The sequence below is a fragment of the Sphaerulina musiva genome (assembly GCF_000320565.1).
Source record: "Sphaerulina musiva SO2202 unplaced genomic scaffold SEPMUscaffold_10, whole genome shotgun sequence".
Lineage (NCBI taxonomy): Eukaryota > Fungi > Ascomycota > Dothideomycetes > Mycosphaerellales > Mycosphaerellaceae > Sphaerulina > Sphaerulina musiva.
Genome location: NW_016017392.1, coordinates 378,761 through 405,136, shown reverse-complemented (window position 1 = coordinate 405,136; position 26,376 = coordinate 378,761). Strand labels below are relative to the sequence as shown.

The 26,376-nt window shown below is 50.3% G+C and overlaps 8 protein-coding genes across 8 annotated transcripts; 3 read left to right on the top strand and 5 right to left on the bottom strand.

Annotated features, from left to right (window-relative positions):
• Nucleotides 1–821: 821 nt before the first annotated feature.
• On the top strand, nucleotides 822–2,114 carry SEPMUDRAFT_71915 (uncharacterized protein; the record flags this gene model as incomplete). The annotated part of the gene is made up of 4 exons (XM_016909958.1): nucleotides 822–1,061; nucleotides 1,120–1,303; nucleotides 1,361–1,514; nucleotides 1,571–2,114. 4 exons carry the CDS (start codon nucleotides 822–824, stop codon nucleotides 1,839–1,841), a joined length of 849 nt encoding a protein of 282 aa, XP_016757435.1. The 3' UTR covers nucleotides 1,842–2,114.
• A 514-nt stretch (nucleotides 2,115–2,628) lies between these two features.
• On the top strand, nucleotides 2,629–3,604 carry SEPMUDRAFT_151387 (proteasome maturation factor UMP1). The gene is made up of 2 exons (XM_016906782.1): nucleotides 2,629–2,782; nucleotides 2,844–3,604. Exons 1-2 carry the CDS (start codon nucleotides 2,780–2,782, stop codon nucleotides 3,321–3,323), a joined length of 483 nt encoding a protein of 160 aa, XP_016757434.1. The 5' UTR covers nucleotides 2,629–2,779; the 3' UTR covers nucleotides 3,324–3,604.
• Nucleotides 3,605–3,647: 43 nt separating this feature from the next.
• SEPMUDRAFT_151386 (uncharacterized protein) lies at nucleotides 3,648–5,164 on the bottom strand. The gene is made up of 2 exons (XM_016906781.1): nucleotides 4,137–5,164; nucleotides 3,648–4,083 (listed from the first exon to the last, which is right to left on the bottom strand). Exons 1-2 carry the CDS (start codon nucleotides 4,765–4,767, stop codon nucleotides 3,920–3,922), a joined length of 795 nt encoding a protein of 264 aa, XP_016757433.1. The 5' UTR covers nucleotides 4,768–5,164; the 3' UTR covers nucleotides 3,648–3,919.
• Nucleotides 5,165–9,116: 3,952 nt separating this feature from the next.
• SEPMUDRAFT_51826 (uncharacterized protein) lies at nucleotides 9,117–9,513 on the bottom strand (the record flags this gene model as incomplete). Its single annotated transcript, XM_016909204.1, has 2 exons — nucleotides 9,117–9,264; nucleotides 9,341–9,513. Coding segments are annotated over 2 exons (321 nt in total), but the record flags the coding sequence as incomplete, so codon positions are not given.
• A 1,189-nt stretch (nucleotides 9,514–10,702) lies between these two features.
• On the bottom strand, nucleotides 10,703–12,629 carry SEPMUDRAFT_151385 (NMD3-domain-containing protein). Its single transcript, XM_016906780.1, has one exon. The coding sequence runs from the start codon at nucleotides 12,532–12,534 to the stop codon at nucleotides 10,966–10,968; it is 1,569 nt and encodes a 522-aa protein (XP_016757431.1). The 5' UTR covers nucleotides 12,535–12,629; the 3' UTR covers nucleotides 10,703–10,965.
• A 200-nt stretch (nucleotides 12,630–12,829) lies between these two features.
• SEPMUDRAFT_151384 (protein kinase) lies at nucleotides 12,830–15,312 on the top strand. Its single transcript, XM_016906779.1, has 6 exons — nucleotides 12,830–13,128; nucleotides 13,179–13,528; nucleotides 13,582–13,892; nucleotides 13,951–14,113; nucleotides 14,170–14,361; nucleotides 14,446–15,312. Exons 1-5 carry the CDS (start codon nucleotides 12,869–12,871, stop codon nucleotides 14,355–14,357), a joined length of 1,272 nt encoding a protein of 423 aa, XP_016757430.1. The 5' UTR covers nucleotides 12,830–12,868; the 3' UTR covers nucleotides 14,358–14,361; nucleotides 14,446–15,312.
• A 1,787-nt stretch (nucleotides 15,313–17,099) lies between these two features.
• Nucleotides 17,100–20,195, bottom strand: SEPMUDRAFT_151383 (uncharacterized protein). Its single transcript, XM_016906778.1, has 5 exons — nucleotides 19,855–20,195; nucleotides 19,156–19,797; nucleotides 19,050–19,087; nucleotides 17,397–18,912; nucleotides 17,100–17,293 (listed from the first exon to the last, which is right to left on the bottom strand). Exons 1-5 carry the CDS (start codon nucleotides 20,157–20,159, stop codon nucleotides 17,227–17,229), a joined length of 2,568 nt encoding a protein of 855 aa, XP_016757429.1. The 5' UTR covers nucleotides 20,160–20,195; the 3' UTR covers nucleotides 17,100–17,226.
• A 1,579-nt stretch (nucleotides 20,196–21,774) lies between these two features.
• Nucleotides 21,775–26,257, bottom strand: SEPMUDRAFT_91875 (uncharacterized protein). Its single transcript, XM_016910570.1, has 2 exons — nucleotides 26,128–26,257; nucleotides 21,775–26,036 (listed from the first exon to the last, which is right to left on the bottom strand). The coding sequence occupies exon 2, from the start codon at nucleotides 25,991–25,993 to the stop codon at nucleotides 22,154–22,156; it is 3,840 nt and encodes a 1,279-aa protein (XP_016757428.1). The 5' UTR covers nucleotides 25,994–26,036; nucleotides 26,128–26,257; the 3' UTR covers nucleotides 21,775–22,153.
• Nucleotides 26,258–26,376: the final 119 nt, after the last annotated feature.

Sequence of the window (26,376 nt, the reverse complement as noted above, 5' to 3'; positions counted from 1 at the left end):
TGCGAAGATACGAACAGACTGACCATGTATATAGAGAGTTTTACTTGGGTCAACGGAAACCAATTTCCAAGAACACAGACCAAAAGCCCGCAGCAATGTTCGTTCCCTCGAGACCTGAAATCGAGACCTCCAACAAGCAAGCACGACAACCCCAATGCTGCGAAATCGGGCCACCACAAAATCCGCTCTCCTTTCCACACTACACTCACATGAAACGGGCGTAACAGTACGCCAGCATCTGCCACTTATCACTGAATAGGTAAAGTAAACTGCAAAGGCCCCAGTCCAAACAGGGCAAGTGAAAAAAAAACCCGCCCACGCAGTCGTAACAAAAGAATCCGCTAAAGAAAGATACTCACACAAGAACATGTGATAGAACGCGAGGGAATGAATGTGTACTTCCCTTCTCCGTGCAAAAGGGTAGCTTATTGCCAAGACATACAACAGCCAGTAGGAGGCACACAGGTGGTAGGTGGTAGGTAGATGGTAACATGGAAAGGAGATCAACGCACCTGGGGACAATGTACCTTCCGCATTGAGTAAAGCGCGCCACTCATATTAGCCTGGAGAGCTTCAATGACTTCAAGCCATTTTTCTTGGCGACTGCTGTTTGCTGGTATCACTCGCCAGTGGTCTCGTAAAAGAAAAAAACGCGGGCGATCAAGTCTCGACCTGTCATGGATCGCGACAGAGATAGAGGGGATGGGTGCGTTGGAGGGACGGAATAGACTGTATATTTCCATATAAAAGTAGTCTCCATCTGCCATCAGGTTCCCGTCAGAATCCACGCCTTTGAGTTTTGTCTCTTGGGAAGAGTAAACATGAAGTTTTTCGTAGCTCTGGCTATCGCTGCTGCGGCAACATGTGCTTCTGCCCAAGAACGGAAGTGTGGTTCAGTCAACCCTCCTGCGGATTTGAAATTCGAGACCACGACTGAGCCCACGAGCGACATCGTGGAGCGAGCGGCTCGCCGAGCAAGATATACCGTGGACACCTATGTTCACGTTATTACCTCCCAGAACAAAAGTGATCTTTATCCTCGATCCATGGTGGAGGAACAAGTGAGTGCCAGGTTGCACTTGCTTACCGTGTGTATACATGAGCTGATCACGCTCGCAGATGCGTGTTATGAACGAAGCATATGCTAGCTCTCGTATCGCTTTCAACACTAAGAGCATCGACTATACTGTCAACGATGCTTACGCAAAGACTGTGGACGGACCTCTAGAGCTCGAGTACAAGACCAAGCTGAGAAAAGGAGGTTATGATGATCTCAATCTGTACTTCCTGAGCGATCTTGGTGGTGAGTATTGTACAGTCCCTCGAGCCTAGTCGACGGTACTGACTAAATTGGATCTAGGCGGACTTCTTGGATTTTGCTACTTTCCAGAACAGAGGCCAGATGCCGAGCAACGCGTGCTTGACGGCTGCGTGAACCTCGCAGGAAGCATGCCTGGCGGCGAAACACAGAACTATAATCTGGGAGCGACAGCCGTGCATGAAGCGGGACACTGGTAAGTGCCAGAGAACTCGAGATCGGACATCTGAACTGTGCGCTAAGATGCATCAGGTTTGGACTTTTCCACACCTTCCAAGACGATGGACTGGGCTGTCAAGGCAAAGGAGACTACGTTCCAGATACTCCGCAGCAGCTCACCCCAACAAGGGGATGTCCAACAACTAATCCAGATACCTGTCCGAACCGTGGTGTTGATCCGATCCACAACTATATGGACTACTCCACCGACATCTGCATGAACCAGTTCAGCTTTCTGCAGTCACTGCGGATGAGAGTCATGTATGCCACTCGAAGGAGGCCGAACCGGGACCGAAAGGCGTGATTGAACGTGAAGGCCAGGATTATTTGGTCGGAACCGAAGAAGCTCGATGATTTCGATAACCCTGAGCAGAGAACTAGATGGAAAGAGGCGAGTAGTCCCGGCAGCCAAGAGTTTGGGATAGATGTATGGCAACCATATCAGCAGATCGTGGGATCAGACTGTAGCCATCGCAGCACACATGAAAATACTAGCGAGGGCTAGCTGGGCCAAATGCGAACGAATTGGAGGCAGGGAATTGTCAGCAAAGGAGTTAGAACAGCGACTCAAGAACGGGCAAGCCTTTTTCGCGCGGATGGAGCATCAGATCTCGCCATCCACAGCTCCCATATATGAAAGCCCATGCACTGCTTTTCTCCCAAAGTAGAGCCAGCTGGAGCCAGCTCGGCTAATATACCTTTCTGGAAATTATGATCCTGTCGTCGCCACACCCCTTTTGGTTTTTTGATATAGCGGTTCGTCGCCTGCATTCATTGTTGGAGTGAACCACGCGGGCATGTCTCCCGCCTTCCGGAGGGTATACTCTGCTCCTGGCAAGACTTGCGTGATCCGTGCAAAGCACGAGATTGGAACTTGAAAGTGCGACGTCCTTCGTGTTCCGCGCTGAGGTCGAGTATGATTTATTTGATGACATGTGGTTGATGAAGGTCAAGTCAAGAAGATGAAACCTTGTCGGCGTCGGACATGAAGTGAGGCGCAACTGCGGACCCACTTTTCTGTGATGCGTCGCGACTGCCTTCGCGCTGACGAGCTCCCGACCAGCTCGCTCGCTCACTCAAACACAACCCAACATCACCACCTTCACGCCATCACCAGATCAGACTCGCCAAGGCCAAACAATACAGCGCCATCTGTGATTAAGCCATCTACCAACAGTGCAGTCCAAAAGCGCTTCCATCATCGTCGAATTACAACTCGAGCACCGCTCAAACACCAGAGCCATGGTCAGTAACCATCACTATTCTACTAACAACCCTCACTACCATGCTGACCATTCTACCTCAGTCTCTCCGCATTGTCCCTTCTTCCAACAACCCTTCCCACTCACATGCCAACATTGGCGCCCCTTCTGCGCCAGGTGTCCACGACACTTTGCGGGCCAACCTCAGTCTCAGCACACCTGCCCCGAAAACAACCTCATCCGGCGCATCAATAACCCTCCAATCCGCCCACCCTCTCGAGAACCGCCTCTCTAACTGGCGGAACCAACAAGACAGCCTCAAATACAACCTTCTCCGTCAGCAGTATGGAATTGCAGAGCCCGTCAAGCGTCAAATGGAACTATCGATTGTACGCGCTGGAGAGTGGAGACCTAGTATCTTGGGAGGAGGATTTGGGGCGGGAATGGGTGGAGTCCATGCGGACGTGTTGAGCGGACGAGACTGCGAAATCAGTTGGGAAGATGTGTTTACTGGGGAGGAATTGAGAGATTCGGTGGACTTTCACTCGGAGATGGAGGGAAGGTTTAAGATGAACGTCTGGTAGAGAGGATATATATTTCTCTCGAGAACCACTCTTGCTGGGTCCGAGACATAGAATGGTGTAAAATGGCGAGGACCTTACCAAGTTTTGGGAAATCCTGCTACGGTTCCTTCTTACATATGCTGGGTGAACATCCATACCGCCTAGAATGGTCGGTGCATAGATGGAGTCGCGGCTAGGCGTTTGCTGTATAATATCATTTGTGCTCGTGCCCGCATAGTGCTGAGATGGCTACTGTCACTGCAAGGCTAACCGGAGTGATATCGAATGTATAAGAAAGATTTCATTTCTAGTGAAACGAAAATGAAAATGTACCTAACCTACGGACCGCTGCGTAAGGCACGTCACTCATGCCACCATCTATGCTACAGCCCAACCCATAAATAAAACTTGGCGGACACCCTATGCTCGCACATTTCGCCTCTGGGTACCCATCACTCCTGCCCTTATGCTTGCCCGTACATATGCGCCATCAAAAAAAATTCCCAACCCCCCACAACAATGCTGTATTGCATGCTCCCAGTAATGAGTGCACGTACAGTCCATATCGATGCCTCCGAAGAAGGTGTATCAGCCAGAAGAGTCTCTGCGACCAGTCCTCATAATATCACGCATCTGCACCCAGCACCTTGCTCTTCTGATTCGCGCTGTCTTGCGACTTTACCAGTACTCTTAGCGTTCGCAGCTTCGTCGTCGTCAATAATATCGGCGGGTTTGACGGTCATGTGAACAACATTTGTTGCCGTCATGTTGAACGGAAGATCTATAGAGACATTAGCGACTTCCTTGTGCTGCTGTCTCGCAGACAAATCTCACCTTTCAACAACCCCTTGTCCTCAATCATCCTGCCCATCACGATCAACCGGATCCTCCCAGGACTACTCGGACGTGGTTCCCACTCCTGCCGCCAATCCGTCCAAATTAGCTCTTTGAGCTGATACCCACTCAACTCTCTTGGATTGAACGCTCCTGAGGAGTCCTGCGCAATGACTTTTCGATTTCGAAGGTATTTCTCGTCGATCTTGTATGGATGTCTTGCTCCTGTTATGAGCATGAGAGATATCATCAGGACCGGTCCAGCAGACACAGTGCTACTCGGCACTAGGGGCGCATCGCCCTCGATCGCAGGTCCGAGGTGTTCTGTTTCCGTTCTGCGTAGATTATCCTGAGGAGGTGGAGCAGACGCCGATGTGGTGGATACAGGTTGTGAGCTTCCTGCAATTGCTGGTGCTGGTTCTGTTGCCATTGACGCTGCTACGGCAGGCTGTGTCTGTACTGCGTCCTCGAGCCCCCCAAGACTGCCGGGTGTCCCAACAGCAACGTCGTTCCTGCTAGCAGCGTTCAATGTGCTCATCTCGACAGGGGTATTCTCTTCCTCTGATAGCGCTCGGGCAGTACTCGTTGTCGGGAGCGACGCGCCTGCGACAGCGTCCGGTAACGAGCCCATCGAGTGGTCCGACTCGTGCAACGCAACCTGAAGCCGCCCACGGCCCTTCTCCTTCTCTTTTCTCGTCGCACACGCGTACGACTTGCCTACACACGAGTTTTCTGTGGAGAGGACAGACGGCCTTTGTGCCGCGAGTGGGCAGCCAGTGGTAGCGATCGGTGATGAGCAGCGATTGAGTGAGCGGATGCGGATCTGGTCTTCGCGGGACGATGCTGATGTTGGTCACTTTCCGAATTCTATCAATGCGTACAAATATGCCCTTCGTCCAGCGCCGGCCGTGAGTGGGGAAACAGCAGCGCGCGCGCGTTGTCCTCTGTTCGACAACGAAAGTAGGTAGTGCAGTGCACGAGCACAGCCGCCCGTTCCAGTGGTGTGGTGATCAATGAGGTGGAGTAGGAACGACTACATCTGTAATCGGGTCCAGGACGGAAGGCCAAAGTGGCCAAGGGCCATGAATAATCACACTTCACGTTGTCCTTTGTAGTAGTAGTAGTAGTCATATCATATCACACCTCACCGTCGCTATATGCGTCCATTGTCGCCGGATGCGTCCATTCTACTCGTTCTACTGCTTTGTCGTCGCCGCGGCTTTGTCGTCGCTATAAGCGACTTATTAGGTCGTCGCCGCCGCCGCTATCAGAGTACGAACTATATATATATTACTATATCTATTATTACTATATTCCGCAACTATGCCCTACCGAGCCGAGTATATACGCTCGCTGCTATACTTACAGACGTACGCTAACTAACCCTCCTAGTATTATCGCGAATGTAACGCTCGCGCTCGAGATGCTATAAGAAGGCGATAATATAATAACTGCGTTCGAGGCACTTATAGCGCTCGAAGCGCGCTATAACGAGGACAATAACTTAGAGCTACTAGATTAGACAATAGATTAGACGGTATATACGACGGCAGATACGACGGCGGATACGACGGCAGATACGACGGCGGATACGACGGCAGATACGACGGTAGATACGACGGCGGATAAGATAGATAAGACGGCGGATAAGATAGATAAGACAATAGATAATAATACCGAGTACGATCCTCGGCGGCGCTGTTATCTATAACTTACTACTAACTCTCTCTCTCTATAGTAGTACTCCGCCGGTTGATCCCTACCCTCGCCGCCCTACTACTACTAATACCGCCGATTTCTAGTTTTGCGATGCCGCGAAGTAGTAGGGCTAGATTAATAAGTCGAACGGCGAGGATACTAAGAAGAAGAAGGTTACGAAGAATAACCTATAGAAATTCGACTAGGCCGGCCGAATTATAGAAACTTACGAAGGGATCGACGTACTAGATCCGTATTATTACTATACTCGTCCGGGCCTATCTGTTCTATATAAGATAGACTAGGTTAATAGTAAGATATATGCTTATTGTAAGCGATACGCAAAGGTAGAGTATAATACCGGTTAGCCTATAGAAGATATAGATAGCAGTAAGCTAGTACGTCTTACTCGGCGAGTCGCCGCCGTTAAGGTACGAGTAGACGGCTTAGACAAGTACGCGCGCAGGTAGATTAGCTTCTTTAAAGGTAGATTCAATTAGGTTAGTAGTAAGATATATGCCCTCGCTACTCGTTTGTAGCCCGAGAGGGGTGTTACGCTGCCGACTATATTAGATTAGGCGGCTAATAATAGTACTATTAGTTAAATAGAATAAGTGAATTAAGTAGTAATTGAAACCGTCTAATATCTATAACCCTCCCCCTTCCGGGTACGTCGCTATTAAAGCTATACTATCTATAACGGCTATTATATAGTTAAGTACATATAGCGCCTATGCCCTCTTCCCTCCGCGAGTACTAATAAGTCAACCCCGAGCCCTTGCTACCGCCCTTGTTACTATACTAATCTTCTCTCTATCGCTGTCTACTACTGCCTTCGTATCGGACTCTCTCTCTCCTCGCTCTTATAGTATACTAGCCCCCTTAGTGTCGATACCCCCCTTAGCGTCGATACCCCCCTTAGCGTCGATACCCCTCTTAGCGTCGATACCCCCCTTCGTATCCTTAGCCGCCTCGCTGTCGGTATCGCTCCTATAGTCGGCGTCGCCTATTAGATCTATAAATTCCGGTAGCTTGCTCGTGTTAATCACTCTGTATGTCTACGCTAGGCCCTTTTCTTTCTTAATAAGCGGGTCTTGCTCGACACTCTCGAGTACTAATAGCTCGAGTATAGTACTCTCTCTATCCTTACGTTTAAGACTCTTCGGCGGCGGTAGCGTTAGCTCCTTTCTTAATTGGATAACGATCGTAATATTATATATATAGGGCGACGACTTGGTAGGTAGTAGTACGAGGAATATAGCTATAGTATCTATAACGTTCGGCGCTTTGGTTGCTCTATACGACACCTTAAGAGGCTTGTTCTCCTTAAAGCTAGTAGCGAGTATTACGTCGTCAAAGTTAGGAATGTTATCGATCGGATACGCTAGTAGGTCTACTAGATCGACTCGCTCGATAAAGAAGTCAACGAGTAAGCGAGAGGCGTCTTCGGCGTTACGGTCGACGTCGGTAAAGTTGTTAGGGACGGTAAGAATAAGCTCGGCTTCCTCTAGTACCTACTTATCCTTCTTAGCCTTACGATTATACTTAGGTACCGAGCGCTACGTATAGATATTATAGATATACGCAAAGTTAACTGTTAGTGCTGCCGGGGATACTAACGACAACGAGGATACGGCCGGCGCGGACTGCTAACGACGGGTAACTAGCTTAGCGCCGGCGTAAGGATTAACAGCGCTAGTAGCCTTCTATCGGAAGTATACGTTAGTACTATTACGCTCGGAGTTCGCGTATTAGGGAATTATATCGAACGTCTGAAACCCCTATTATTAATAGTTCGCTAAGTAACTCGTTATATCTCTGTTAATAGGTATAGGCTTACCTTTACCGAGACAGCCGGCACCGACGATACTATACGCCGAGGGTATAATAGATCTAGTACTATTAAGGGCTCTTATACAAACTTGTCCTTCGGACCGTCCGGATTAAGCTATAGATACTAACTATAATAGGAGAACCTGCCGAATATAGTCTTGTAGTAGATAAACGTCTTAATAGGGCAGTACTCTGCCTACAAATCCGGTAGTTTTTAGTCGGTATCGTAGTTAGGCATAGTAGATATAGGGCTACGTATATAGAAAGAAGTATAGGATATAAGGTAGTAGAAAAGAGAATTATCGCTGCTCGCGGCTAGAATCGCCGAGGAAGTGCCTACAGAATTTTTATACCTATGTCTATTATATAAACTTATTATATAAACTCGAATTCTACTATACCGAAATCAGCGTTCGCAATTAGCCGGCCGCCTATATCTCTGAATGCCTCCTCTATCTAACGATTAGGTATCCAATTTCGTACTACTAATAGCTTCTTAAGTTTACTAAGAATAGATAGTTGCCTAGAGGTAATATACTTATCTATTAATCCTCGTAGTATAGTATATACTGACTTATAGGTACGCTCGCCGGTTGCCTAGTCAAAGGAAGCTCTATTAATAGGCAGAGAGAGACCGCAGCTCGTAAGCAGATTGACCTTATACTACTTATATGTCTCGTTAGGGAGAAAAGCCTCTAAATCTACCTAGAATTAATAAGCAGTATAGCGAGCGGGGACGAGGTACTTACTAAACCCTTCTAGACTCTATTCGAGTATCTCGATAATAGCCTCCGGTATACGTACCCCCTACGACGCCGCCCTATATAGCTCTAGATAGTAGTATAGTACGTATAGAATGCCTAGAATTAAGTATAGACGGTTCGATTATTTCCGAATCTTATATGTATTCTATATATAGGCGAACTCCGTTACTGTAGTACGTATAATTTCTATATATACCGCTAGGAAGGCTAGGCGATCTAAGAGTAAGTTAGGGTTATATAAATCTCTCGTATTAAGAGAGTAGAAGTATCCTCTCTATCTATTAAGTGCCTTGGCCTACTAATTCTACTATACCTCGATACGCTGATTTATTTTACTCGTACTATATCGGTAGTACTCGCCGAACGTAGGTAGTAGCGATAGTAGTACTAGCGGCAGCGGCGGCAGGCCGCGCTCGCGTAATAACTCGTTCTCGGCGGCGGTAGCGGCGGCGGTAGCGGCGGCCTCTACGTCGTACGTAGTATATCGAACTATATAATATACGTCCGCGGCTAAGAGAGTCTCTCTACTATAGTCTAAACGTAGAATTAATAGAGCAACGCCCCTATCGCGTAGCGTAGCCGTATACTAAGCGAGTACTAATACTACTGTCCTACCTATAATTCCTACGTAGAGCTACTGTATATAGCGAGAGTAGACATCGATTACGCCGTAGATCTAAATACCCTAGTATTCAAACTTATAATAGGCATCTATCGAGAGTACGTACATTAGCCTAGGGGTAATAATAGCGCTATAGTACTCTCTAGCTTTGTCGCGCCGCCGCTGAACGCCGTTAGGATTAAGTAGTTTATATATACAGTATACGCGGTCCCTACAATAAGTTAGTTATAAGTCTGCTATAAGAGTCGGCCGTAAGTCGGCTATAGGGATATAAGTAAGTAGTATACCTCCTAATTAGGTTAGTCCTCGAGCGTAGGTATATATAGAGATTTCTACGTCTATAGGTTTTAACCGACGACTTGCTTAGCTCTTCGGATAGTACAATAGCGATCTCTACCTCTGCCTCCGTATGTCGTTCTGCCGGTACCTGCTTTATAAACCCTATCTCCTTCTGTATACGCCTGTAGGTCCGCTTGTTTATATTCTAACTATTAATACCGAGAATCTAGTAGGCCTGCTCGTCCGTCAAACGTAGGTAGTAATAGGTATAAGCGATTCGTAGGCGTAGGGCTTCGGTGTTGCTTAGTCGTGTTTATAGTAGCGCGTACGTTCTTATAAGGCCCTATAAGTTCAATCTACGCTTTAACGTACGTATCTCGATACGAACGCCGAAGGCGGTAAAGAGATTCTTGCGAATCGCCTATTGCGTATGTCTATTAGTATATAGTTCGGTAATAAACTCGCGGTACTGCTCGTAATCGAGGGTTTGGCCGCTACGTAGTCTATAGACAGTAGGCATACTACGAGCGGTATAGAGGCGACGGTAAGGTAGTAGTAGTAAGGCGATAGTAAGGGTAGTAAGGCGACGGTGAAGTGGAATAGACGTATATAGCGACGGTGAGGTGTGATATGATATAACTACTACTACTACTACAAAGGACAACGTGAAGTGTGATTATTCATGGCCCTTGGCCACTTTGGCCTTCCGTCGTCCAGGGTACCGGCTACACTAGTTCGAAGACCTAGAACCATCCGGTGGCGCCGATGGGGCACAACGATGGATGATGACAGCGCTAAACAGAAGGGACTCCTGTTGTTTATTTGTTTGGGCGTTGTCACTTGTGTTGGGAGGTTTGTGCAGACTGCAGACGACCTCAATGCTCGCCTTGTTTGTGAAAGTAACGCAGTAGTGGCTGTGGAAGATCCCGCACGGCTGTTTGGGCGTCCTTCTCTACCCGGTTTACTCTGCTACATACATAAGGTATCTTCTTCTTACCTATACTGCCTGCACGAACTCGGTGGTCGGCAACTTGTGAGATCGAAGCAGTTTAGTGCTCAACACAATCCGTGTCCGAGGCCGAATGATCCGCGTCATATCATGTCACTGCTTGGCGGATCGAATCGAATCTACCTTACGCTTCACGCCATGTCTTCATACCTCCAACCTACCTCCTACATTTACCTAGGTACATGTGAATGCACGTTGCTACAATAATAGTTTACATCTTTGGCAACGCCGCTGCAAGGAAGAGATAATTGGCATCCAGGATAGTCATGGCTGTAGGAGGTAGGAACTTTGGTGATTTTGGAGCGGTGCAACCGCTAGATCAAGCTGCTTGGCTCCCTAGGTACCTAGGCTATCTTCCTGGCTCTCAGCTGCTCGTGTGACCAGCCACCTCCTAGGATGAAGAGATCTCGGCTCAAGATAGCTCGGCAAGCCATTGAATCCGCCCCAGTGCATTATTTGTAGCTGCATAGCGCGGCCCATGGCGACAGGGCTATGAGTACTCTAGAAATCTCCTCTATACCTCAATGACGCATGTTCGCGACTTCTCTCGTCGAGAAATGTCCACGTCCACCAACTGACAGTATCAGATATAACAGCAACACCTTTAGTACGAGCTCAACTCTGCTACTCATCATCACTTTCCTCTTCGCTGACATCGTCCATTCCCATGTCCTCCATCTCGTCAATGAGCTGATCCATCGGTATCTGGAGACCGTCATCGTCCTCATCGTCAGTCTCCATCTCGCTGGCCGCAGCAGCCGCAGCCGCGGCGTCCTTATTTCTGTACAAATTGAGGTTGCCTCTGAGCTCAGGGTCCTGCTCAAGATCCTGCAAGAACTGCTCATAATCGATCTCATCGCGGTCCTGATCTTGTTTTCTTGGCTTCATTTCACTCTCCTCGCGAGCCATTCTCCTCAACTTCCAGTTGCGACCCTTGCCACTCTTCTTCTTAGTACGTTCGTAGTGCTTCTTGACCAGTATTACGTCAGGGATCGTGCCAGAGTACTTTTTTGATTCCTCGAGTGCCTCCCAGTTCGGGTTATTGAATTGCGTTCCTGAAAGAAGATAGCCCATTGCACTGTCGCCTGCATTCAGCACACTGCCGAGATGTGTACGGATAAGATATGTGTTGTCGTTGACACCAAGATCGGATGCACGGACAACCGTGGCTTCTGCAAGCTCGAAGCGACCGTGCCGTTGTCCAGTCGGCTCAATGTCCATCACCACGAACTCGATCAAGTCTTTCGAAGCTGCAAGAGGTGAAAAAGGTTCTCGCCAGTATATCGGCGTGCTGAGGTCTGCCGTCTGCAGCGTGTTGGGGTCGAGGAGATTCACTGAAGTACCAATGCGGTAGCAAAGCGTGAGAGGAGAGATGTTGCCAATTGACTTTGCGAGCTTGGGTGGTAGGGCTACCAGATCGTCCTTACAAATTGGCACCAGGTTGACGGAAAATGTGAACTTGTAGCTCTTGACGCTCGTGTGTGTGTCCATCGAGATCAATTCCTGTGCCTTTTTCGTCGTCACAGGGACAACAGACTGCAGGAAATCCACAAACTTCTCGGCGCTATTCCTCTCAGCAAAGTAGAAATCAATGCCATTAGGTACCTCTTTGATGTTGATCGTGTTGTTGTGCGCTCCTTGTTTGAGGATAAGCTGCTCCAAGTACAGAAACGTCCTTTTATGAGAAACTTTTTGCCGCACTTGAACGACAGCGCGCCATGTATTGTGTGTGTACGACTTTGCACAGTCAGGACATTGCTTGTAATTCTGTGTGAATTCCACTTCGAATGTTTGCTGCAGTATCGTGCCTTGCATCGCCTCTTGCTGTACTGTGATCTTCACCTTGACACGCCTCGAATGTGGCTCTGTCCAAATGAAGCTCGCATCAATGATCCTTGTCTTGTGTAGACCTCTCAGTTTCCGTAAACAAAGAGCAAGCAGTTCTCGAGACTCAGGTGCCGCTACAACCCAGGTAGCTGGGGGCGAATGCCATCTTTCGCAATCTCTGCACATGAGCAATATACCGTCTCGCTCGATACTGGATGTGATATCAACAGTGGTCTTCAGGCAGTCATTGCACAAAGCGCCTGCTGCTTGGGTGCCATCAATCGGTGCGCCACAATTGTAGCAAAGCACTGTTGCCATCGTGGTCGGCCGCTGCTCGAGCGCGATGGAGTCGATCTCCATCGACATGCTGGGCGGCTTTCGAAGATGGTGCGGGGGGCGTTGAGCTGTATGGTGGTCAAGTGTGGTACTTGTAGCTGTTCACGACCAACTTGTAGAGGGGGCGACAAGTGGGGGTGGTGTTCGAATTCTGTGTGGTGGTCGAACGGAGGAAAGAAGAAGTTTGTAATCGCTAATAAATCTATCGATACGTGCCCGTTCCCACTTCCCGCTTCGCTCCACTCTCGGGACGATTGCCGAAAGTTCCGAACTCTACCACCTCCAACGACTGTCAGTGTTACATACACTTCTCGCACTTCCTCCAGTCCATGGAATCGTTGGTGCTCGTCGATATTGACCTCTCATGGCTGTATCGAGCTGCCTAGCGCGCTCTAGAACAAGGCTGGCCTCACTTCTGTACTATGCGCCGTGGTCCCCGTCGACAGCAATTGCGCCAAGACTGGATCCCAACAAGCCCATTGAGGAAGAACAAAGCCCCTACTATCGGCATGACTTCTTCCACCCGACACGGCTCTGGGACATCCTGAACAGCCGTTACCAGATCGTGGCCAAATTGGGCCATGGCTCCGGCTCGACAGTCTGGCTAGCTAGAGATCTTCGCAGGTAATTGGACTTGGGCTTCGATCGGGAATACGCTGATGGTGTCCCGAAAGATTTCGTTGGACGGAAGAAAAGTTCGTCGTCGTGAAGATTGGTGCGAATCGGCAGGCATCGCTTGGTCATGGTGTCAAAGACGAACTCGCCATCCTGCGCAGGCTTACTGACGGGAATCGGCAGCACATGGGCTGGAACTTTGTGCGGAAACTACGGGATTCCTTCACACTGGGGAGCCCCAACGCCGAACATAGATGTATTGTCTCTGAGCCCCTGCGTGAACCCCTTTGGATGTATTGTCAAAGATTCGTTGGCAATGTCATACCTCCTAACGTCGTCAAAGTTCTGATTCGGATGATCTTGGAAGGGCTTGATTATCTCCATTCTCAATGCCAAGTCATCCATACAGGTATCACGATCGCATCTACATCATGTTAGAACAACTTTCTGATATATCTGTAGACCTCAAAACCGACAATATCATGATACGCTTCGAAGATCCTGCGATTCCAGCTGAGGTGGCGGATGACGAGTACCACCATCCACTACCGCAGAAGCACCTGGACGATGGTCGCGTAATCTATCTGTCACGGAACGGCTTTGGCCCTCTCAGGGAACCGACGGGGATGATATGCATTACGGATTTTGACCGCGCTGTCCTGGGAACAGAAGCACATTCTGGCTGCATTCAAGCAGATATCTATCGCGCTCCCGAGAGTATCCTCGACGCGGGTTTCTCTTATCCTGCTGATATCTGGAATCTTGGGGTAATGGTATAGTCTCGTACCCCAATGACACACACGCTGTTCAACTCATCTGACGCTGCATTAGCTATGGGATCTGCTCGAAGGTGATTGGCTCTTCCAAGTCGCCACCAAAGGCACCCACGAGTATGATGACAGCTTGCACATCGCCCATATAACCGCACTTCTAGGCCCTAAACCAGATACTTTCCCAGCCGGCCAGCGGACAGCAATGTTTTACAATCCAAACGGTGAGTTAATAAGGACAGCATATGCATCTCTACAGCTATTGACACGTTTTGAGCAGGTAATTTGAAGCATCCAGAGCTAGTCCCGCAAGACTTCAGCTTCGAATCTGCAATCACTTGCATGGAAGGCGAAGAGAAGAGATTATGCATCGAATTTGTAAAAAGGATGCTCAAGTGGCTTCCCCAGGAGCGCAGTACTGCGAAGGAGCTATTGCATGACCCTTGGCTACATACAGGCGGACCATGAGCGAGTATGTAAATGAACAACGACTCAGGACCTTTCCACTCTCCGCTTGCTGACTCGGCGTGTGCATTGTGACCTTTTTCACCATTAGACCACAACCGATTCGCACTTTTCTCGGGCACGCAAGGAGTTGCAATTGACGTGAAACACAAGAAAGTACATGTATGATGTTCTTCAAGTCCTGCCATGGCCCACCCTGGCCGCGTCCAACGACCTACTACCCACCTCAAGTACACGCCGACGACCTCATCCTCCAACTGCCCTTGAAAAATGCACGACCTGATTCGTGCAAGAAGCCCGTCGTATACCTGGCATCGTACACCTGGGCAATTGCGGATCGAAGCAATGCACAATCACTCTCACTGGCCCCGAGCGACGTCACTCCACGACAAAGCGCCGAAATTGCTCTTGGGCTTGAGATGAAGATGTTCGAGACCGCCGTTGGCAGCCAGAGTGAACTTGCCTCGAGGCTGTGCGCTCATCACCTTCTTACCGACTTGGGTCCCATCGGAGTCGCTGGCTTGATTCCGTTCGGTGGCTTGTGCTGGAGTGGAGGGGGTCTTGCCATTGAGACCGGGCGTTCGAGCTGATGGATGTGCCTTTGGCGGCAGAGCAATGCTGTCGCTTTTGGTGCTGGTAGAGCGGGTCAGGCTTGGGACCACACTATTGCCTGAGCTGATTTGGCTGGGATGGTCTTCTCCCTCTTGATCGGAATTCAGCTCCCTGTCGTCTCTGTGCTCTTCGACGACTTCCGCCACGTTGGTCTCGATGGGTTTGTGCTTGTCTTCCCAGGCCTTGCCTCGGTCCATCAGTGCGCGGTAGGCTTTTTTATTAGCCCACCTCCAAAATCCTGCCTTGTTCCTGGCGGTACCCTCGACCTCATCATGGAAGTGAATCAAGTCACTCTTGATGGCTTTGACTAAATCTGCGACGAGCTCGCCTTCTTTGCCGACAGCATTGATGTTTACCTCCAGTTGCTCCAGAAAACGTTCTATATCGGCCTCGGGGACCTGGTAGTGACTGCTCCTCTGCGTGCTAACGTAGCTCTGGCGCATGGAATTCGTGTTGCAAGTGCTGTAGTTGAAGCCGAGGTTCCACTTTATGTCTTGATCCTCGGAGAAAAGTTCGGCGTCTGCGTCAGCGGCATCCATATCTTTCTCGGGCTCTGGGTGGAGCGTCTTTGCCACGCGTAATATGTCAGCTGTGGTCACGAACTTATCCCGGTCCATCGCTTTGGCGGCCTTTTTTGCTGCCTTCCGCGCTTTCTTGGTCATCTTCTCGGCGCTGTTGGTCGGTGTCATTGGACTCTCCATTGTACTCAGTGCCTTGGCCGTCAACGGTGTTCTGGCCATTTTCGATATGGCTGGGGAAATCGGTCGTTCCATGAGCAAGGCTTCCTCTTCAGCCATATGCTTTTTAATTCTGTGCCAGATCTCGGCAATATCCCTGTGCCTCTTCTCATGCTGTTCGTCGCAGTTCTTACAAGCGCTACAACGTGCCGCCCACGTGATTCGGAACAATCTAGATATGTGGTGTGCACGAGTCAGCGATCACCTCGATCTGCCAGAGGGTACTTCAGAGAGGATCTCTTACGAGTGGTATCTGTGACACCATTCGACGTGTTTGCCCAAGCACGTTGTGCGGCACTTCTCATGAGAGAGTGGTTGATGGCATATTGGGCAATGGTGTCTGCAGAAATTAGCATGATGCCTGGGATTGTAATTGCCAGTGCGTCGGCAGCGAGCTCTACTGCTTGATCTTTTTGGGGACAAGATGGAATGGAGGACTTACTTGAGAACACCACCGTCATCCCACTTGTATAATTCCTGGCCCATATTTGCCGAGTTGTTGTGAGTAAGGTATGGTTGGTCTTCCTCGAGTTCTTCGTCGACGACGACGACGATGACGACGACGATGCAGTATCTCGGCCTTGAAAGCACGTCGAGTCGCGAGTGTATCTGTTCCTTTGTCTGTAGCCTCGCTGCTATTCCAAGAAGCGCTTCTTCTTCTGACGACAACAACAATAAAACAGCGATGTCTGCAAGTTCCGAGCAGAAGTAAAACTCGAAATGCAGTGCGAAGCGCGTTTTGGCGAAAAAGGGCGGTTGTCTTGGTGAAGTCGGGTGTTGATCTGGAGATTAGGATTTAAAAAACCAGAGGTGGTGTTTACAATGATATCTTACCTTAATCCATTCACTGGAGATACACTAAGGTACCTTGAGGTAAATTAGGTACAGCACTTTCTTATCTTAGGAAGCGGAGTGAATATCCTCCTCCTCATCGAGACTTTTTTTGGTTTTTGTCTCGTAGAGTATAGAAGACTCTAGACACGAATCTCATGTTGGTGTTAGGTAATTCTTCATGCCTAGATGGGAATCCATCCAGAGATTTCGGCTAGATGCAGCCAACCTCTTCCTCTTTTGAACGAGCGGCTCTACCTCTTACAGATATGTCCACCTTAGTTGGTTTGTTTGCTATGGATGTGGACTATTTAGTGGGGTACATGTCACACATCAGGGAGACGCGGCGACGCGGCGACGCGATTTGCTTTTTAAACTTTTTGCATGTGATAGAAATTCGACAGGGGTCTTGGCTTGAGCCGTGTCTATTTCGTGTTATACCTACATGTATGCGACTACATACATGTACTCACGAACCCCTCGTCGATTTTGGGCTCTCTTTCTCACACACACACACACACACACACACACACCTTCAGGCTCCCGTACAGAGTTTTGCAAAGGAGTGAATGACCGTGTTGAGACAGTCTTGAATTGATTTCGTAATGTAGGTAGGTAGCTATCGTTTTCATCCTTCAAGCAGCGCACACACGCACACTCCAGCCATTTTTTCCACGTGAATCAGAACTAGGTTAGTTGTCCTTGACAAGACGAGCTCCAGCCCAAACAAATGGGTAGTTGCGTTGATACCAGTTGACACTAATATGCAATGTTAGTGTTACGTCCTTCTCCAGTAGGGAGGGTAAGGTAAGGTAAGGTAGTCATTGGGAAGCAGAGGGTTCGTAAAGGGGGGGGCACTTACACTGATTTCCTACCAGCGAATCTCGGGTGTGTGGCCCATGATCCGCCGAGCACGACGTTATGCTTGCCATCATAAAAGTCGGCACTGTATGCCGGATACAGCTTCATCGGTTCAAAACCATCCCTTTTCTCCAATACTGAGCTGGTCCATTCCCACAGACCTCCCATTTCACCTAGACCAGCGAGTTTGTTGCCGTTCTGGGTTACTGGCATGGGATGCCAATGCTTAAAGCCCACATTCGCGTCACCAAGGTCAACATGGAGTTCTTTGCCCTGGTATGGGTCGGCCTCACGGCCGAACCCATTGGTGGCAGGCTTGGATCCTGGCGACTCTTCGACGCCCTCGTTGACAAGATGGCTATTGACTGCTGGAATCGTCTTGCCTTGCGCCTTGTCTGCTTCTTTCTTCTTGAGGTGAGCAGCATACTCGTGGATAGACCGAGCTTCCTCCATCGTCGGGATGCGGCCTCCCATGTACATTGCACAGCCGTTCAGCTCGTCATACGATGCAGAGCAGGGCCAGTCCAATGCATGCTTCATGGGGACAGCTCCATAGAAGGTGCGAACAAACTTGTCGCCAATGAAATGCTCGAGCCTCACATCGCCATTCGTATGACCGTTGCTGTCATGGAATTCACCGTTGGATCTTCCATTGGCATGTCCGTTGATACCGCTGTCCCGCTTGTTTTGAGTTGTCCAGGAAGCTGGAATTTTTTCAATGTCCTTTGCGATCATGTAGCGCACATAATCCTCGTTGGTAATCGGACGGGCAGCGGACTTGAAACTGTGCACCTTCGTAGTGTAAGCAGGCTTTTCAACGTCCCAACCAAATTGTCGAACAGGTCCATCGGGTGTATCGGGATCATTCATGCCGATGGTCACGGATTGCTCGGGTATCGTGAACCATTCGTTTGGCACGGCATCCCGCTTGGCCTTTGCGGCGAGCTGTTCGAAATCGGGTCGGATTGTACCGTCGGGTGGGAGAGTCTTGTCGCTTTGCAACGCCATGTAAAGAAACGTCTCCAGATGCATGAGCTCGTGTTCAAATCCGAGCCACATGGCGCGACCAGCCCAATTATCCTCATAGACACGGTTGGACTTATACAAATCGCGCACGCGGTTGCGCACATCGTTTTGGTATTTGAGAATCGTCTCGAGTGCGGGCCATTCATCCGGAATCTCACTGTGGTCATGGCACTGGTCCGGGTTATCGACATCCGGGTCAATACCTCGTTCAAAGATCTTCGTGAAGTAGCTTGGCTCTGTAAGGCCGAGTGCGGTGACTTCGTTGATCTTGATATCAAAGAAGGTCGGAATATGGCCAAGGTAAAAGATGCAGGCATTCCTCAGCTTGATTGGCTTCTCCAGCAGTTCTTCATTGGGAATCATCTGTCGTGTGACTTTGTCCCAGACAGCCCATAACTGTTCCCACTCTGGAATAGAGGGCACTGGGTGTGGTGCGTATGCTTCTGGCTTGGTAGGATACATCGTTGCAGGTCTCGCGAGCATATGCAAGGCTGTCGTGAAGATGGTTGTCAGCATAAGTACATACAAGTAAGAGTTGTTAGGTAATGGTAGCAACTGATGTCATGGATTATTGATAGGCCGGACAGGGCGACGAAAACAGAAGCACAAGAACGACAAGACGACCCACCATAGCTGCCACTCTGATTGGACCACGCGGCACTTTCACTATGGATTGGTTAGTACTGTCATCGTATATATCTCATGATCCAGGGGTGGGTTTCCATCAAACTTACACGACACTAGCATTGGACCAAAGCTGCATCGACTGCTTGTGGTTGTACTTGTAGCTCTCCTCAATTCGAACCTTTTCGCCTTTCTTGACTGCAACGCCTTGAACCACAACGTCCTTCTTGGGCACTACATAGGCACGGTGTCGCTCGCCGACCTGATCATACTCGCCCACTGCCTCCCAGTCGGCAATAACAAACTCTTCATGGCCCAAGATGTGGTTTGCGTGATGGAGTCCGTTCATTGTGAAGCCGTGTGTAACCTCGTCACGATCGTTATACGCCCGGTACACTCTTTCAGCGTCTTGGCAGGCGTCGAGGCCGAGAAGGAATGAGTCGGTCGGTTTCAATGTTTCTGCAAACTGGGCAATGAAACCGACGGCCTCATCCCGGGTGAAGTTACCGATGCTCGAACCCAGCGAGAGGATTGTCTTTGGTCGTGCAGCATTCTCCGGGCGCTTCAGCCATTCGAGGCCATCGTCGTATGTGCCCCAAAGTCCGTAGCACTGTACGTGCTTGAAGGCGTGCTTGGGCACAGCAGCTAGAGTACGTTCGAGCTCGGGTCGCATGAGATCCAAGGCATAATATTCGATGGTTTTTCCAGCGCGGTCAAGCGCGTCCAGCAAAATTTTCACCTTTCTCAAATTGCTGCGTGGTGCTGTCAGTGGTCACGGCTCGGGTTGACTGGAATGGTATAGGTCCTACCCACTCCCAAGCTCAACCACGAGAGCGTTATTGGGAACTCTCTCAGCAATTCGCTCAGCATGCTGCTCGAGGACTTGAATTTCCTCCCCAGTAAGGTAGTACTCGTCAAGGTACGTGATTTGTTCGAATAGTCTCAGCCCTTTGGTATCATACAATAGCAATGTTGGCAACGTCTTCTCCTTGCTTCCATCCTGAGCTCTCAAGCCACTGTAGATGAGCTGTTTCAGCTCAATGCCGGCGGCATCGCTCCTGATATCAATAATATCAGCTTGAGAAGTGTATTCAGGTGCACCAATGGAGCCCATCGCTGCTTCGTCAGTGGGTAGTGCAGTGTATGGAGGGTGTGAAAGTCGAGTTGCGAAATATCGCGCCAAGCGAAATATAATATAGATCAATGTTTCGATGTAGGCACTTAGCAGAAGCGGAGTTGTACTTAATGTGGTTGCAGGTACCTTTGTCCTCGTTGCAGGCTCACATCATGAAGACCCTCTTCCGAGAAGGTGGTAAGGGCCTGGCGACGGCGTCATGGTTCCACGGCCGGCCGCAGCTGCGGGTCATAGGTACAGGTACCTACTGTTTGGAGTGCATCAAGATGGTGCTGTACCTACTACCTACTACTTACTCCCTACTACCTACTACCTACTAGGAGGCATCAATAACGTCGGCGTCTGGAGATAGCTAGGAGGGGAGGTACAGCAACGGCTAGGAGGTACCTGTGTATGGCTATTACATTTGCATCGAGTCTTCACTCCCGTCTTCAGGCGCAGGGGGAGTACCTCCTAGCGCGTGGATGGAGAATGCGAACGATCATTGGTGAGCATGTCTTACAGTCTCATAATGCTGACGTTTAGCTGCAGACACAGCTTGCAACCAGCAGTCAAGCACCGTCATGATCAGGGGCGAAGGTGAACCTTAACACGGGACCGACAGCACGAGGCACTTCCGTGGCCCGGGGCTCGCCTGGAAGGTCTAGGAAGAGGTACATGTTGCATGTACATCTGAAGCGTGAGGAGGTCATGTATGTTGTGGAACACATTTATTCTTGGGCAAAGGAGAGGGGGGAGATCCCGCAGCATCCCGCCAAGTGTGGCGTGGCATGGCATTGCTACGTGGCGAGTGCGCGTGCACTAGAGGGTATAGTCCGTAGTTGATTGATCAGAAGATGCCAGGTGGTAGAAGAGAGAACGTTGTTGTTGGTGTAGGCAAAAATTTGCTTCTCCCGGAGCTGCCTCCGCCATTGGTCTTGGCATACTTCCATCCTCTTATGCCCTTCTGCTCTCCTGTCTATACCTCCTACTTCCATCGATCCAACTGCCTACTACATGGATTATTATACGATATATTGTCCCCTTCCTCGTCCTTCCTTATGACTCCACTACAAGTTCCACAAGGACAACACACACTCCGGACGGCCACTTCCAAGATTACTTTAGGGTACCTGACCTAGCAAGCTACTGTAAGAACTACCTCCTAGTCCCCTCCCCCCCCTTGATTCTAAGCTTGCATACCTGACCTACCTCCTAGGAGGTAACCAGTTCTTAGATTCTAGAACACTATAGTGATGATTAATCGCTCTTCAATTCTCCGTAAGCCGCCGCGGAACCCCTCCCGCGATGTCGTAGCCACCATGTGTGCGTCAGCATAGATTATCGAGGATACTACCTACATACCTACCGAAAGTACAGTACCTCCGTCGACTCGGCTCAAGGATTGACAACATCACTAAGGTAAGGTATACTCGGATCTAGAAGATGAATTCCCTAGCTCTCCAGCCGGTTCGGAAGCTGTTTCCTACTATGTACCTATCTACATTAGACAAGCCGTTGAGGTTACCACTGTATATCCGAACGCCCGTCCAGAGCACTTTCTCGCGTTTACGTCAATTGCATCCAAGCAGCGCAAAGCAGACAGAGCGAGAGAACATGCTATTAATTTCTTTTTGTATTGAGGAAACTCTGTCACTACCTGTACCTCCCATCCCCATCAAGATTCATCTAGATTAGAGGTGACAGATCGTGCCAGCAGAGCAGAGAGTATGTGGGGTATCTATATTGTACAGCTTCCGAGCCTTCCAATTCAGCAATCAACCTTCCTCGCGTGCCTGGAAAAGAAAGTGGCAACAGCGCGCCTCACTCCAGAATATAGGAGGGCGATAATCTAGGTACTATGCGCCCAAACTCCAACGCTAAACACTCGTCACATGTATCAAATCGTCGTTACACCAGCTTGTTATTGCTTCGACTTCCATGTTAAGCAGCGACAAAGGAAAATAGTCGAGCAGGAAAATGCGGACAGGTGCTTACCGCACGAGCTCGGCAATCTTGCCCGCTACAGCAGTCGGATAGCCTCGTGAAAGTGCTTCGCGAACGACAACCTTCGCAGCATCGCGGTCCTCCACGGCAAGGTAAGCGCGTACCATTGCCTCGTACGTGGAAGGCTCTCGTCGAGATATTGGGATACGATCGAATGCTGATTTCGCCTTGACAATGTTCTTCTCCAAGGTCCAGCCATGGATCAAAGCGTTCGCAATGTACGGGGTGAAGTCGACCCCACGCCGAGCCATATCCTGGAGAAGAGTCTCACACTCTGCCGAACGGTGGTTGGCGTTCAAAGATTCAAAGAGTGCCTGGTACATGTTGGGCATTGGCTGCACCTTGCCCTCGGCAATGACCGAATCGAACAGAGATCGGGCAGCCTCCATGTCGTGAAGCACACAGCCTTTAGCGTGGATGAGCGAAGCATAGTGTACACCTTCGGGCTGAACACCGTTCGTACGCATTTCTTCGAGAAGAGCTTCAGCGGCTGGCATGTTGATCGGCTCAAGGGTGGCATGGGTGTCAATGAGAAGCTTGTAAGTGTGCACAGTGGGCTGAATGCCTCTGCTGCGCATACGCTCGTAATATGACAACACCTTGCTGCGATCTCGCTTTGTGGTCAGGAAGAATTGTATCATGGAGTGATACGGGGCGGGGCGTGGCTTGTAGTTGGCACAAGCCTCCATTTCCTCGAAAATCTCTTCTGCAAACTTTTCGTCGGAGACACGGCACAAGGCATTGACAACAGTGCCGTAAGTCACCGAAGTTGGTCGGACTCCTAGGTTGCGCATCTCTGCAAAGTAGAACAAGCAATCATCAATGCGGCGAGCCTTGCCCAACTTGCCGATGAGCGCATTGTACAAGAACGATGATGGCTCGACACCTTCGGACTTGGCACGAAGGAAAATCTTGACAGCCTCGCTGGCCTCATCGAATGTCTTGGTGTTCTCCTTGAGCGTGGTGATGTACAGTCCGAAAGTGTTGGCAGAAGGTGCGAAGCCCATGTCAATCATATCCTGGTGGTAGCGGCCAGCAAGATCCCGACGGCCAACGTTGAGACAAGCAGCGACCATGTTGTCCAAGATCTGCTGCCAGCCGAAGCGCACGACGCGGTACCGAGCATCAAAAGGCACATCCTGCTTAGCCATCTCCAGAATGTCGCTGGCTAGGTTGAGGTTGTTCTCCTTCGCAGCGGATTCAATGAGCTTGCCGTATGTGAACATACGTGGGACACGACCGACCCGACGCATATTGCGGAATCTGTTCATAGCCTCGATCATGCGACGACCGTGCGGGCGCTCGAGCATGTCGTTAATCACATTAGAGCCCTTGACGTCAGTGCGGCCAGCATAAGGATCGTAGGTATCCTCGAAGGATGTGACCGGCGGCTGTAATGTCACCACTGATGGGAATGGTGCAGTCGGGAAAGCAGGAGTAGTCGGATAGCGGTAATTGTTCCAGAGCCTGGACAGCTCAGCCCGATCGATGTTGATGAGGGTCTTCTCGATCAGGGTTTCGGTCTCTGCAGATGGCATGATGGCATGAGATATAATGTTCTCGAGGAGGCAGCCAAAGCGAGCTGGGCTGGCGATATCTGCAGAGTGCTCCTCCAGGATCATTCTGCTTTGAATGCGGATGAGGAACTCAAGGTCGGGCTGGTTGAGGCGTGCAATGTGCTCTGGACCAAAGCGTGCCACCAAGTGATCCGCGATGGGAGCGACAAGGCTGCCGTTCTCCATCATCATCCGGAGAACCTCAATGCTAGTCGCAGGCAGAAGCATTGGCTGCTTGAGAGAGAAGCTTCCAATCAGCTCAACCGCTTCGTCGATAGACTGTGCGACATCAGCTTGTTGGCTCTCGGTGGTGGCCTCGCGAATTCGAGAGAACATGCGACGGCTCTGTCTCAAAGCACGCTCGGCCTGGCCAACACCGATTAGTGCTACAGCACGCATCGTGGTAGGCTCAATGAATGAGAGGTTGACTGGCGCAGCTTCTAGAACACGCCAGAAAGGTTCAGCAGCCTCAACATTTGCATTACGCACATGCATCGCCAGCATTGCCATACTGGGCTCCACCAGGTCTTGAGAGCGCTGAGCAAGGGTATCGAACGCTTGGCTACAGACCTCTGGCAGGTTCTTGTCGGCTGCAAATGTAGCAATCTTTGCAAGGGCAGCAATGAAAGCGTGCCCGGTCAAAGATGCGGTAAGGTCGAAGGCATTGCGAAAGGTAGTGTCCTTCAGTGCGAGCGGCAGCAGAGCATCGAGAGCAACAACTTCACGCAGCTTCTCGACCTCCGTGGCGTTGGTTGTCGCTGCTTGAATGCTTGATAGAAATTTCAACCCGCCCTTGAGCCGATCGGCAGTCCCGTAAGCCTTGATGACGGCTGCGTAGACCTGGTTATCCAGGCGAGCAATAGCGTTCTCGCCCTCATTGTTCTTGATGGCTAAAGCCTTGTACTCATCGTAAACCCTGACTGCGTTACGAAGGTCGCGAAGATCACCGAATGCAGTAATCATGGGGGCGTAAATGGTCGACTGGGGCTGCAATGACTTGGATTCCATATACTCGTAGACCCGCGTCATCTCTTCCACGCGGCCCTGCTCGGCGCTGGCAATAATCAATGCGGCGCATGCCTCACTCGGCAGAGCGCTGGTAGTCTCACGGGCACGTTCAAACATCTTCAGGGCAATCGATAACGAGCTGTCCTCGAGCAGCATCGAGTACTCAGATTGGCTCGACCCGAACATGAATGTGCCTGGAGCTTCCAGACCTCCATACCGAGTCAAACGTTGCTCCAAGGCCTGCCTCGATGCCACAGCCTCCAGTGCTCGGGTTGACAGCAGTGCGATGAGCATGCCATAAGTATCAGCGTCAGGAACGACCTTTCTCTTCAGCATATCAGAATACACTTCTAACGCCCTGGGCGTCTTCAAGTGCTTCTCATGTGTGACTTCGATGGCAGCACTGAGCAATGCTCGATATGCAGCCTGTGATGGTTTCTGCACGCCAGCATGCAGCATGCCCTGGAAAACCACGGGAACATCGAGAAACCTCTTTCTCTCGACCAACTCCAGAAGCTGCTCCGTAAAGGTGTCGCTTTCGATTGACTCGGCGCTGGAGAAGCCCTCGGTAGATGTGAAGACGGATGCAGGGCTGGTCGAGCGTGGTTCGGAATCCCGTGCGTCCAGCGAGGCAACTGAGGGTGACTTCGCTCCAATCGTGAGTCCATCAGCATCGGAATCCTCCTTCGACTTGGCAATTTCCTCCGCAATTTTGTCATTGACGAGCGCAAGAGCTGCTGCCTCTGCCGCCTCATCGTTGAGAAGAGCCTTGGAAAAGTTGTCTAGGGCACTGGTGGTGTAAGAGCGCCGCAAGGTCGGCGCTACAAAATCTGCCTGCTCAGTAGTATCCTCAATGTCTGCAACCTCTTGCACCTTGCCATGCAGCAGAGCTTCCGCCGGCGGCTTCCACTCTATCGTGCGTGCAAACTGATACTGCTGCCAGTCCTTCTTTGCGCCATTGCGCTGGGCATCTCTGTATGCCTCATAGTATTTGTCTAGGCCTGAATCATGACTGGCCTCTGCCTTTCCTTGCGCTGCCGCAGCTGTGCTAGCATGGCGCACTCCATATGTCTGTTTCTTGCTCTTCTCATTTTTGAATACGCGACCGATCAAGTGGTCCGCGAGCGGGACTGCTGAGGTATTCTGAGCAGCATAGCTGGTCTGAGATGCGGCGACGACGGTTTGCGCGTAGCCGTGGGAGAGTGCTTTGAAGGCGTTGCCTGCAAGTCGCGTGATATGGACCGTTGGCTTGACGTAAGGCATCAAGCTACTTGACAGAGGAGTCCTTCAATGGAGAAGGATATGACTGTGAGACACCAATGTCAGACTTTGGGGCGGCGTGGCGCGGTGTATCATGCCACGAGACACGTGAGAAGTGTGTCGCGTTTTCCACTTACGGGTAGGGGTGGTGAAGAACGAGACTGCAGGTTCATTAGACGACAGTGGCCGTCCAATAAACGCGCTGCTGATGGCGATGGAAGAGGATGGAGGGAGGGAGGGAGGGGGTGGAGAGTGGATGGTGATGGTGGATGGGCAGAAGAGATGGGAGCGATGCGTGCCTGAGAGATTCTTGAAGAGAGATGCAAATTCGCGCTACTAGTCTATCTACGACACAGGGTGGATTCTCATCAAAGTTCGGTGCAAAT

Bases quoted from the DNA above. Each gene is read 5' to 3' on its own strand.
- SEPMUDRAFT_151386 (XM_016906781.1), bottom strand. From the start codon at position 4,767: ATGGGCTCGTTACCGGACGCTGTCGCAGGCGCGTCGCTCCCGACAACG. The intron at 4,084-4,136 runs GTGAGATTTGTC...ATGTCTCTATAG, and splicing joins GGACAAGGGGTTGTTGAAAG to ATCTTCCGTTCAACATGACG.
- SEPMUDRAFT_151385 (XM_016906780.1), bottom strand. From the start codon at position 12,534: ATGTCGATGGAGATCGACTCCATCGCGCTCGAGCAGCGGCCGACCACG.
- SEPMUDRAFT_151384 (XM_016906779.1), top strand. From the start codon at position 12,869: ATGGCTGTATCGAGCTGCCTAGCGCGCTCTAGAACAAGGCTGGCCTCA. The intron at 13,893-13,950 runs GTATAGTCTCGT...ACGCTGCATTAG, and splicing joins TCTGGAATCTTGGGGTAATG to CTATGGGATCTGCTCGAAGG. The intron at 14,114-14,169 runs GTGAGTTAATAA...CGTTTTGAGCAG, and splicing joins AATGTTTTACAATCCAAACG to GTAATTTGAAGCATCCAGAG.
- SEPMUDRAFT_151383 (XM_016906778.1), bottom strand. From the start codon at position 20,159: ATGGGCTCCATTGGTGCACCTGAATACACTTCTCAAGCTGATATTATT. The intron at 19,088-19,155 runs GTAAGTTTGATG...ACCAATCCATAG, and splicing joins TGGTCCAATGCTAGTGTCGT to TGAAAGTGCCGCGTGGTCCA. The intron at 17,294-17,396 runs GTAAGTGCCCCC...ATTGCATATTAG, and splicing joins TTCGCTGGTAGGAAATCAGT to TGTCAACTGGTATCAACGCA.
- SEPMUDRAFT_91875 (XM_016910570.1), bottom strand. From the start codon at position 25,993: ATGCCTTACGTCAAGCCAACGGTCCATATCACGCGACTTGCAGGCAAC.